This window comes from Larus michahellis, chromosome 3 (assembly GCF_964199755.1).
Source record: "Larus michahellis chromosome 3, bLarMic1.1, whole genome shotgun sequence".
In the NCBI taxonomy this organism is placed as follows: Eukaryota; Metazoa; Chordata; class Aves; order Charadriiformes; family Laridae; genus Larus; species Larus michahellis.
The window spans coordinates 109485669-109498692 of NC_133898.1; the positions used below are offsets into that span (position 1 = coordinate 109485669).

General features: G+C 38.4%; 1 protein-coding gene across 2 annotated transcripts in view; it reads left to right on the top strand.

Moving 5' to 3' along the window:
* Positions 1–13024, top strand: part of ERICH1 (glutamate rich 1) — a 96306-nt gene that overhangs the window by 52871 nt on the left and 30411 nt on the right. For both annotated transcript variants that reach the window (XR_012586337.1, XM_074581705.1), the window contains exons 4-5: positions 9984–10361; positions 12824–13018. Coding sequence is in view for 1 of the 2 variants with exons in the window: in XM_074581705.1 (XP_074437806.1) it covers positions 9984–10361; positions 12824–13018 (573 nt within the window). In the remaining variant the exon portion in view is untranslated. The remainder of the gene's footprint in view (positions 1–9983; positions 10362–12823; positions 13019–13024) is intronic.

Sequence of the window (13024 nt, forward strand, 5' to 3'; positions counted from 1 at the left end):
TGTTACACTGTTTATGTCGTTGATGAAGATATTGAAAAGTATTGGTGCCAGTACGGAGCCCTGAGGGGGCACCACTCGTCACCAGCCTCCATCTGGACATTGAGCCATTGACCACTACCCTCTTACTGTGACCGTCCAACCAATTCCTCATCCACCAAACACTCCATGAATCAAATCCATATCTCTTCAATTTAGAGAGAAGGATGTTGTGGGGGACCATGTCAAAGGCCTTACAGAAGTACAGATAGATGATATTCGTATCTCTTCCCTTTGCCACTGATGTAGTCATTCCATCATAGGCTGCTAGGTTGGTCAGGCAGGACTTGCCCTTGGTGAAGCCATGCTGGCTGTCTCAAATCACCTACGTGTTGTCCATGTGCCTTAGTATAGCTTCTAGGAGGATCCGTTCTATGATCTTCCCAGGCACAGAGGTGAGAGGTTTTGGAGTGTTCACTGTGGAAAAAAGGTTTGAGCAGTCTGACCTCACAGCTCTGGCCAGGGCAGAGCCCCACTGCAGCGCAGCATGCAGTCAAGAACAAACCCACATCCCTGGGAAGACTGTGGCACCAGATTCCCATCTACTACAAATTAGCAGATTACCAGTTCATGCAGCTGTTCAGGATCTTCCCTATGCTGTCTCTAATTTTTACATCATACCTGTCTGCATATTTATATGTATGATGAGCTTAACATAGTGCACTTGGTTGTTAAGAAATTACTTACATTAATGTTTTCAACTGTTCTTTAAATTGTAATTAATTTTGGATTAACCCAGACCCTAAAACATCCCTGTTTTTACAAAGCTGCTTAGTGTCGTGGTTTGTGCCAGACTGGCCACCAAAGATACCATATTACAAATACTGTGTTATAAAAACACCTGTGTAATTAAATTTAATTCAAATCAGAGTTAAGATCCAAAGAAAAATGGATAAAGGAAATAGTTCAAAATAAAACACTTGGAAGGTTTGTGTTCTTTCAGACTTTCCTTTTCCAAAGTGTCTTGAAATCGGATTTACTGAAAGAGCCATGTACTAAAATTGTCGTTGTGGTAGCTCTCTCATATGTGGGGTTAAATATGATTGGATGTTGGATGCTGTGCAAAAAGTTAAGAAATGTTGTGAAATATTGCAAAAATTGAATTGATGTATCATATTTAAATATTTAATAACTGAAATCAATAAATTGGGTCTGGGTTTTGTTGCTGACTATTTTGTTATATCGGTGTCTGTATTTTTAGGTAGCTCTTTTGGACAAAAGATTGTACTTTTAGTTTAGATCTGCTCTTTGATACTGTTTTGTCACAGGGCAAAACTAGATATCATTTTTCTATTTGGTTGCTTATCATTTAATAGTCTGTGGTCCTTCAGTCTAAATAGCTTCTTACACTTTACACTATTTTAGCTGGTATATTTGGAAAGAACATTTTAAATGCCGAACAGGGTTTTAAGATTTCAGCTTTTCTTATCATTTCTGTTGTTATTCTGAGCAAAGGGAGAACTTTGGATTCTTTAAACTAAGCATTGGTTGAAAACCAGCTGTGGGGGGAAAAAAAACTTTGAAGAAAACTCTGAATGTGTATTTGTGTCCTGCAAAGTTAAAAGAAAGCACAACATTTTTAAGTGTAAATGTGACATCTAATGTTTAAAGTGTTTCTGGTTTTTTAATATAAATGTTACAAATCTCCCTATCGAATTCATGGTGATGCTTTCTGTTCAAATACAAAGACATAATCTTATTAGCCAAAGACTAAGAAGATTTCTGTGTTTAGTAGCAATTAGTCTTTGCAGCTGCTAAACTGTAGAAACTCCATAGGCAGCTTTAGGATCCTTAAGCATTTCTGCTTTAGTAGCCTTCAGAAGAGTTGCTGATTGTCATTGAACCTCTGTTCTTCTTTCATGTCTGTGAATATCCTCAGCTCCATGATTTTATTTTATTTTCCTCACCAAGTTGACATAATAATTCTCAGTGTTCTGGGGAAGCACCATTTAGGAAGTGCTGTGCGATGCTTCTATACAAAGGTGACTGACACAGATTGCTTGCACATCACCCCAAAAAAAGCCAAAATGAAAGAGGACAGTGAGCTTGAAATTTAAAAAATAATAATGAGAAAGATCAATGAAAGGTCGAAGTATTTGCTTTCGTTTAAAAATTAAGTCATTGAACAGTACAGAACTTGTGTCAGAAAAGTTGTTATTTAAAAAAACGTCGGGGCTTCGTCAAGAATAGCTTTTTTGCATAAAGTGATAGGAGGCCTGAAACATTATTGTTAAAATTAATATACTCATTGGAATAGTTTCATATATCTCCTGGATGCCTTAGATCAATGTGTGTGTGGACTGATTGTACGTATCAAAAAGCAAAGCAGGCTTAGAGTCTGTTTCATCATGTATCCAGCTGGGATTGTGAATGCTCATTGCTCTACGCTGAAAGATCAGAGAAGCAGCAGAGTAGGAATGGGATCTTCAGTTTCTCCCTGTTCAGGTGACATGACTGTCTCATCAGGATGTTGTGAAAAGTCTCGGTTCTTAGACACAGTCAATAATCAAGGCATCGGTTAGTGGGGCTGTGAGAGGAAATGTGACTTTGTCCTGGGTAGAGTTTGGCTTATAAGGGGCACATTGCAACAGCAACCATTAGGTTCAACATCCTACTGAAACAACAATAAAACACCAAGAAAAAAATCCACAACAGTAGTGGTCCACTTCAAGAAGGGACACTACACAAAAATAAAAATACTTACTAAAAAGAACCTAAAAAAGGTCAGCTAAGAGAAGGAAGTTGTACCAGGTGGTGTAGAAGCTACTTAAGGACACCATATGTGATATTCAAGGCCAGCGCCCACCGCCTGTCATGAGAAGCTTGAGAATAAATGAAAGGAAAGCAGCAGAGCTAGACAACAGAGTAAAGGAAGTTGTTAGAAAGAAGTAGGTGTCTTTTAAAAAACTGAATTCATACCCAAAGGAGTTTTTAAACATACTGAAATGTAAAAAACATGGTAAGACAGGCTAAGGAATATTTGAGCAAACGGTACAAAGAATTAAAAGCAGTAATAGGTCTTACTATTCATAAGGAGCAATGCACCTGCCAGTCTTTTGAGCCAACGATCATGGTGTAGAAGGAATACTTAGAGAGGCCTGTTTCAAAGAAGTTAAATTAATTGTTTGCATTGATGTTATCTGTGGAAAAAACTCCAGAGAATCCCATGCGGGAACACTCCTTCTTGGGCTTTCTCAAAGGGTATGTGAAATTGAAGTGATTTGATTTGATTTAATTTAATGGTCATGCAACAAAATAAATGATAAAATAAAATCACCAGTACCAGATTTTATTCACCTAAGAATTCAAGGAAGAAAAATGCCTACTTTACTGATGGTGATGCATAACCACTTGCTTTTCAAATTGCCTTGTTATCAGAGATTTTGAGGCTGGATAATGTGATGACAATTTTTTAAAACAGTTCTTAAATCATCCAGGGAACTGCAAGCCTGTAATCCTGGTATTTGCCTTAGGCAGTTCAGCACAAATTATAATGCAAAATAAGATTTGTAGATGCCTGAAAACCTGTGATCTGCATGGGAAAGATCAACAGGAGGTATGCAAAGAGGAAATTTACACGTATCTTGGAATTCTTTGAAAAGCCAGGAAATATGTGGATAAGGGTGCTACAGCTGATGTGGTTTCCTTGACTTTCCGCAAAGTTTTTGATAAAGCCCCTCACCAAAGGGAGCACATACAGACATAGCTGTAAGGGAAAGTCACAGAATAGGTAAGTAAATGAATAGAATACATCAGTTTTCAAAACGGGGAGGTCACAACTGGAGGAGGCTTGTGTTCGATAGGTGGTCAAGTAAAAAGAGTGAACAGTAAAATTCAGAAGACTTCCTGATGGCTACAGAGATGTTGACTGCACTAAAGGCAAGAGCTGGGTCGCAAAATGGCAGATAAAACACATTTTAGATAGTAGTCAAGTGATGCGCTTCGGAAAAAATAACCAGTCAAAATTCACCTGCAAAACAGTGGGCTCAGAGCTGGATGTTACCAAGCAGGAGTAAGATTTTACAGTATGACAAATAACTGTGAAAACAACATTTCAGCATTTAGCAGCAGACAAAAAGCAAATAAAATAATGCCAATTATTAGGGTAAAAAGTAAAAAAGAAGGAACATCATTATACCACTGTATAAATCCAAAGTTCACCTTATCTTAAATGCAGTGTACGGCTACTGTTTGATACAGGTTACAGTACTAGGTAGATGGTTGTTGTGACCAAGTACGGTTCTTCGTTTGGCAGGAGGTGACATAGCTTAAGAGTAGGAGAAATTCATCTGTATAGACAGTCAGACAAACATTTAGGATTGAAGGCTCTAGCAGACTGTGATATTTCCCTTTACTTATTATGGTCATTACTGTTAATTGCATTTGCTGTAAATCCAAGAGGTAGTACTCTATTCTGGTAGGCAGCATATATGCAACATTTGCCAGTTTTATATGAATTCTTCATTTGAGAGCATACAAATACAGTATGAATGAACAAACAAAAGACAGTCCCTATCCTTCCAGTCTTTTCCAGTTTTCTCCAACATTGAAAGTGTTGTAGATCACTAAAACCTTTGAAGTAAATTTTTTTCCAAAAAAAGAGTGTAAAAATATTAATATCATCTCGTGCTCCTGAGATCTTTTCAGTATTGCTTTTATTCTAATAAGCCATTACATGTTATTACATTTGTTATCCACAGCTTTTCACTCTTGGCCAAATTGTAGCTGCTGATATCTTAGTTGGCACTAAAAATAACATTTCTTTTCCTCTTACAAAATCCTAAACCAAAATTAAATTCCTCTGCATTGCCTGCTCGGTACACCATGGAAAATCCATCCAGAATATCAGGGAGAAGAAAAGAGTTTAAACTGGATGAAAAATCAGGAGAGGCGTGTGTCCTGTTTCATCTGGGCGAAAGAACAAAAGTAACAGGAGCAACATCCGGAAAGCCACCTGTGGGACTTGGTCCTTGAGCAGGAGAGCCAGCTGCCGTACTTGAGTCATGATGAGCACATTGTGGAGATTTCTAAAGCTCAAAGGATATTCTTTGACTATCTTTTCCTCACTCTGATTTATCTTTTTTTTTTTTTTTAATGTGCTGTTCTAAAGGTTTGTTCTAATAATATTTAGGGACCCAATTTTTAAAATCCCTAGCAGCATCAGCTTATTCTCAGATACTCAAAGACAACCTTCAGTTTGTCATGCTGTGGAACTTTGTATACGTTAGACTTGCAGACACCTAAGTAAATAGCCTCCCATTTTTCATTGTCTTATATGATGCTTTCCCTGAATGTTTCCATCTGCCATTGTCTGAAAGAACTGAAATAATACAGATAAACTTGAGGAAGCTCATCTTTTCAGCCAGGGAGTTGCCAGCAGTGTGTTCGTGCTGATGCTTAGCCTGGATAGGAGGAACAGTGAGCTGTTCCTGTTAGCCTGTGTTAAGCTTTGTATTTAATCTCTTTGTGTCTCCAGCTGCCCTGATGATAACTACAAAATAACTTGCTAATATAATAGAAGTTAATCAATAAAAGTCAGATTATTCGTAGTCTTGATGTAAATCATTATTTTTATTATTTTCTGTTTTTCCTTGAAGATACAAAATGGAAGTGCTGACTTTTCATTATCAAAATTCAATAAGCAGTATCTATAAACTGAGTCCTATTTCTTTTTAAGTCTGGTTTTTGACATATTTCTGCCTCTGTTCTGTTAAGGAGACAAGCAGTTTGCACGGAGAAAACTTTTAAATGTTTCAGACCAGATGAGACAGGCTGTTAGCAGAGGACTTTCTTTTTGGGCTGACTTTCCTTTTCAGGCTACTCATTCCCATTTCCCTATCACTCTGCCAGTCAGGCAAATGTGACTCTGCAGCTGCATGGTCAACTGCATCAGGAAAGTAATATAAACTAAAAATAATTCAGAAGAAAACAAAAAACAACAACAACAAAACCAACCACCAAAGAAAACAGTTATTTTTAATTCTGACCAGTTCCTGAGGAGGGTGTTCTCACTAAGGCTGAAAGAAATGCCTATGAAATTATGACCGTGGCTGGAAAATGTATATGGGCATTTTGTCTGCAAGCCACTTTGCTCAGTCTGAGAGGGCACCGAGTCCAGACTAAACAGGTTAAAGACAATTGCTTCTGGATAATTGGATTATGTGATACATTAAGCCACTTGTGGAGCAGAGATGGGTTTTAGGAGGGAGAGAGGTGACAGGCCATTATGGAACAGAGGGAGAAGAATCATCAGCTCTGCTGGAATTAGCACAGCTGTAGCTGCAGTTGATATTCCTGTCAATGTTGCTTAAGTATGCATTCAACACCTTACTAAGATTGCTTGTGTAGTATATGTTCCCTGCATTTGTTATAACTATGCTGCTTTGACATAACAAACCTCTTCGGTCAGTGTGAAAAATTATTGGAACCAAATTCATATCTATTGCAATTCTATCGGCCTCCCTAGTGGTTTGAAATGTAGAGTCAAAAGGGTTTTTTTTTTTATAAAACATTGGATTTTGTTAATTAGTAAAAATTGATTTGATTAGCAGACTCATGTTAAGAAGCACCTTCCTCCATACTGTTAATTTTTGTAAAAGAGACTAATTCTTCTCAGTTGTTGCAAGCATCTAGTCCAAATTCATTGTCTACATTTCCTTTGTAATTAATGGAAGGGGAGAGAGAGAGAAGACGACCTTCAGGGTGCATTTCCATCCCAGCTGGTTTAGGGTGAGGTAAATTTCTTTCTGAAGATGCCAGCGTCTCTCGGTTTATCAGAGAGAGCATAGGTCTAAGTACGCACTAAGTATTTTCTTTTCAGACAGCTAAAGTTGTGGGAGGTGAATCCCACTGAACATTTCATTTAAGATCATTGTGTGGGCTGTGACCTAAACATTATGGTTCATATTTCTTGTACAACTCTTATTTATATTTTAGCATAGTTGTTATAATCAGGTAGCCTTGCTGGCTATGTAAACAACCAGTTCCTGAATTCCATTAAGCACTTGGCTCCTGTGCGTACCACACGCATGTGAATTCAGTAAGCTAACTGTACCGTTTGTAAAACAAGTATTTACTTTCATCTGTTTGCTTGTGAAACTGCTCAGATTAATTAGATTGCACCTTGTTCTTGCATGAAGAGGCAGAAACGGAGGCCATTTTATTACTCGTTCTTTCAAGTCAAGTCGTACAAATCCTTTTGGAGTTTCTTTCTCTGGTAAATTCTGTGAGAGTCCTCCTCTTGTTTGCCAGTCTTACTGTGCTGGGATTATGCTAAGAAACATAGCGTTACGAGCTTGAAGAGTACAACAGATTTGTATAATAGCTTTGGAATATTTTTCCTGGTATTTTCCATCCTGTTTCTTATGCATGCAAACAAGGTGTTTGCTGTTTTGATCACTGATACCCACTGAGCAAATGTTTTCGTTGAGCTTTCCATACTGATGCACAGGTCTGGCTTTTGCTTTGTTTTTCCTGAGCTGGTAACAGTTCACTCTGACCCTAGCAGTGAGTTGTTCAAATTAATTCCTTTCATGTGCATTGCTTTGCATTTTTCAACATCTTATTTCATCTGTTCCTGATGTTGAATCACTAGCAGCTCCCGCACATGGAGCAGTAGATACTAAAGAGATATTAAAATACAGGGCAAAAAGTGACAAAAACTGCTAGAGGACTGCCAGTTTAAGAGAACTAGGTAAAGACTTGTGTTTGGTTTGTTTTCTGTGTTGGAGGAAACTCAGGACACTTCTGATTTCCTTTGAATTGGGTATGTGTCTTAATAACATACACATGGGAAGACTACATTCACTCTGCCTTTTGACAAGCTTCATCCTGGTCTCTTCAGACCTTCTGCTGTCCTGAGCTACCAAGGATAAGTAAACTTTTGGATTTGACTCAAAACATCTATTATCTGAAGCCCTGTTCCGCTTTCTGCACCATTTTTTTCAAGTGGTGTCAAACCAATTGTGGGTGTTTGGCTGCTCAACATGCTGTAGTTTTGCTGAGATTTAGTGATTCTTGGATGCTTAAAGAGCATGTTGGGCCACTTTGCTGAGAGCACAGATTAGAGTAGCTTTATTAGCAAACAGTGTGGTTCAGGTTAACAGAGGGCTGAGAAATTTTATGAACAATGTATCTATGTTTACAGTGAAGTTCACCTATTGTAACACAAATACTCCCATGAAAATCTAAATTAGATCTTAAGATGAAACATTGATGTTTTGTTTATAGCATCTTTCACCATTCATATCTGCCTTCAGTTCTGGTATTTTCTTCCTACAGGACGACACAGACGTTATTTTTCCCACATCCCATATGTCCAAATCATGTATAAAGATATTTAGCTCAAATACCATGCGTGCGAAACATTCCACACTGTGGGTACAAGGTGACGTTTGGTGTGTCTTTAACATGCTGTGGTGCTCGATTACAATACAGCGAATTTATTTTTATGCAGCCTTCTTCATAGAAAGTATGGAAAATTGCATTGCAGTGAGTCATCTGTCAGCTAAAGAACTAAAAGTCTTGTAGTGATATTTAAAGAGAGAAAGTGGCTCAGAGCTGACAGAGTTCAAGACAGAAAAAGAAGCAGAAATGAAGGAGAGGGCCTCCAACCATGGAGAAAATAGAGGCAGACTGGTAGAGGGAGGAGTGATGAGAAAGCCAAACAAGCTGAGAATGTCAGAGGCAGCTCAGGAGACTATGCAGATAATTTGGAAACAAGTGTTGGACTTCAGGTGTCTTTCCTGCATTACACCAGGAAAGATTCTTGGAATGGTGTAAAACCAGGTAAATAAGGGCACTGCACTCTGTGCACTGTGAGGAATTTAGAAACACGCAGGTAGAGGTTGAGGGAAGGATAAATGGCTTAACTTTCTAGAGCAAGACATTAGAACGCTGGCATTCTGCACTCCATGATGTTTAAATGTGTGAGGATTTTGTTTGACCATGAAAGGGGGAATTTCAGTTAATTAGACAGGAATTGCTATAGGCATGAATGTGGACTTCAGCAGCAGTGCAGTCAAAGGGAAGATGGATTCTCTCAGTCTTCCCTTGCTAGCGCCAGGAGGGCTTACACTCCGAAGTGAGCCTGTGGGAGAGGTAGTCAGTTCAGGGTCAGAGATGACTTCAGAACTCGTGACTTTGTGTACAGAGATAATATCTGAGTAAAGAAGCATGAAAGCTGTCTTGGAGAGCAAGAGGGACTTCTTTCCCTTGACATTTGAGCCTTTTGAAGAATTAGCTAGTAAGGGATAATGTAGCAAGGGAATGACAGAACCAAGACAGGCTGTTAACAAGATCAGAGATTACTTGCCAAGGTCACTGATGCCTTGCATGCTTTCCCTATAAAGCTGATGTCCAAAGCTGAGCTAGCAGTAAGATATCCCAAAGGAGGAAGGTGTTTAAGGAGGAGAAAGTAGAAGAATCAGAAACAGATGCCTGGTGGTTTTAAGGCATAGCACTGTCACGGAAGGATATCATCGATATGAGCAGTGTCGTCTTCTGTTGTGAATTACATGCATTCTTCTGGTGTTCTTGGTCAAGTCTACCAAGTGGTGGTGTGGGGCTCTTGGGGGAGCTCTCTCATCCCGTGTTCCCCAGCCTGCCCATACTGGTTTTTGCCCTGGCGATTCTTTTGACCTCACTCTCTGTATGGAACCATATTATCTGTCTTGAGAAAGTAAATGTGATGTAAAGTATGTAGCAAGAAGAAGAGTACAGTCTTTATTGAAAGCAGAAGGGAAAAGAACTTGTCTTCTATCTCAATGCATTCAGAAAAGTTGGCTTTAACGTTGTAGTACTGGAAGGCATTCTGATCATAAAAGTAAGGTTAGAGCCACTCAGATGTCCCACAATTTGAAGAGAGTGATATTTCATTGTATGCAGTTCCAAAATGCTTGTTAGGGATCTTCGTGTTTACAACTATTATGTCTCTTTTGAATCTGCAGAGGAGGAATATCAAGGACAAACAAAGAGAAAGCGCATTCGAAGGAAGAAACAAAAGAGCAGTTTGCAAAACTCTAATAATTTACATGGAGAACAAACAGAATCTGGAATGCAAGAGACTCTCGTTCAAGATAATTTACAGCTGCAGCAGATACACAGTCCCAAAATAAGCAAAAACAAAAAGAGGAAAATGAAAAAGAAGCGACAGAAAGAAAAAATGAGAGCAGCTGGCTTGGTAACAAAAACCACCGGTGTGGATTTTACATATCAGCCTGACAAAAACAACAGAGAAGAAGCAGCAGGCTTAAAAGACATAGATGAAAAGGCAGATAGCATTCTGGACTTCCTGCAGGCAACACAACAAATTTATTTTGCTGACAGTATGTACCACTCTTTCTCCTTTCTTTTTGTGAGTATTGCCACATAGTGGAAAATAGATGTGCACTTATTATTGTGGTAGAATGGGCCAAAACTTCTAGAAAAGTGTCTCTCTCGAACTCAGTAAGACATGCGGGTACTTAGTATTTGTCCCATTTTCTGGTGTGTACATGAATATGTAAGAATCAACATCAATATAAAAAACTGTGTTCCTAATCTCTTTGTTTCTCTGTCTTTGAAAATACACATAATATTCCTTGATCTTTTTTAAAAGATTCCAATTAACTTGGTGTAAATGTAGTGGTTAAAATGGACCAAATTCTTTCCTCTGCAAGCAAACATCCAGAAGCATTACTTACTTTCAAAGAGCTTCAAATGAGGGCAATAATTGCTATCCTAAATGACTTTCAGGCTTACTATCTCTGAACCAACCTACTTTTCAGAAATTTCTCCTTCCCAGGAGAAGATTTGTTTGTAATATATAAGGAAATCTAGACAGAGAGCATCCAAGAGGAAAGGGGAAGATACTGTTGGCACTGGGAAAGTGTATTGGCATAAAGCACTTGTGAAGAAGGTGAACGTGAACTGATGCTCAATGCACATTCTATAGCACTTTAGAAGGATTGCATGGACGTTATCCCGAATGGCCTATTCAGTGTTCATCTGGCCACTAAAATCGGAGAAATTCCTACTGTATGTTTCTTCTGTTGCCTTCCTAAAAAGCTGCTTGTATGGTGCTTATGTCATAAATGCCTTTCAGAAATAATGAACTTTTAATGGCAAGTGCTATAGTACTTATCTGTACATATACCAGTTTATGTTGGTATCATCTAGAATTAAATGTGTTTTCTTAAGGGCAAGCTCGTGTGTTCTTTAGTTGCTCAGCCCCGAACATAGCTTTAAAATGATAACTGTCTTGTAAAACTATAAAAAAGTGGTGAAAAAATTTTCAAAGTGCATAACCTTGACTGTCTTTGTGGAGCTGAATGAAGAATATTAAACAGCTTACCTACCTGTGTGAGTCCATCTTAAGTCAGAGCTGTCAGCTCCTAGTCCCATAAAATTCATCTTTAGACTACAGAGTTACTTTAAAAACCCTGTTAAGATGACATCAGGGAATTCATGTTAATTTTTTTCTCAAGGTTTATACATAGAATTTTCTTTGCTTACTGTTCACATTTTTTTGCTGTGTCAGGTCTTTGTACTAAGCCTAGCACTCGAAATCCATCCTCCTTTCTGGCTAATGTATTTCCATCACCAAAAATAAGAATTTTACTACTTGAGTGTATGGCTAAGTAAATGTAAGCTAAACTACATGCATTTGCTGGAGTGGAACTCCAGAGTAACTGAGCAAGATTGCAAACTCAGTTAACATTTCTGTTGTTAACACATGAGCCAGAACAGAAACCTGGTCAGTTGTCCACAGCTGTGTTGCATGTTCGATCTTAAGAAAAAGTGTTGAGCTTCCAGCTTTCCTGGAAGTCAAGTTCAGGTTTTAGCACTGGTTGACAGATCGACTGGCTCTGGTGTCAAACCTACAGATCAGAGGGTTGAGCCGGTGAGGACCTTGGAATCCACACAGAGAAATTCTCAGGTAAAAGAAAGTTCATCTGCAGATAAGATGTCACATCCATAAATCAGAGTGTGACTAACTTTCTTGTTAGGCAAATCCCAGTTTATATATAGATCTGACATTATGCTGTTTGCCTTTTCTAGTTGAGTGACTTTAACGCTCCCTTTTTTTTTTTTAGATAAAATTGGAAGGCATTGCTTTTAGCAGCATTTCCAAATGGTCACATTGGGTTATGCTTCTTGTACTTATGTCAGAAAGCTGAATCGGGAAAAATCTGTTCTTCTCAGTTGGCTTGCTGGTAAAAAACAGAAGAATTAAAGGGAGTCTGGTTAAAGGGACAGACCATACATTGTTACTGGAATGGAAGAACAAATTTATGCTTTAGTACTGTAGAAACAATGTATGTCCTCTGCTCTCTTGCATGCTGCAATATCTGCCTTTTAAATAAAAACGTAGAGGTACAATAACAAGATAATTGGATGCCTCCGGAAGTGCTTTGCAGTAGTTCCACAGAGTTGTTCCCTGCCTCCACATGTGTGTACATTTTTATAATACATAGTGTGTAGGAAGCAAAACCACAGTGCTTTGGCCACAGTACAGTTTCTTCATCACACCTTCTTCCTGTGCTAACGTGGAAAATTTAGGTTCCTCTTGTATCCCTGTCACTATGAATCCCATTTTCTTTCTTGCTTTTTGATTTTGATACTTCCCCTCTTACCATTGTTTTAATATTTAACAAAAAATAGGAGGAGCAAGCTGCTCTTTAGTACCTGATATTTGGTTTTAAGTTGTATTAAAAAGGAAGATGCTGTCTTTGAGAAAAAGGATAATTAGGAAAATTCTGTGTGCTCACTGAGTATTTTTAATGTGGTTTTCCAATTGTTTTTCCAGATAAATCAGAATGCATGGATTCTGCTGTAAATTCAGCAACTGCCCAAGAGCTTTTGCAATATCTTGAGTCTCGCACCATCTCTTCTTCAGATGTGACCCTTCTACATCAGCTGAAATCCCTTGTATTGCTACAGGATATTGAGAGATTGAAGGATGCTTTGAAACAATTCCAAGAACAATCCATGATGCCTCCTGGTAGGT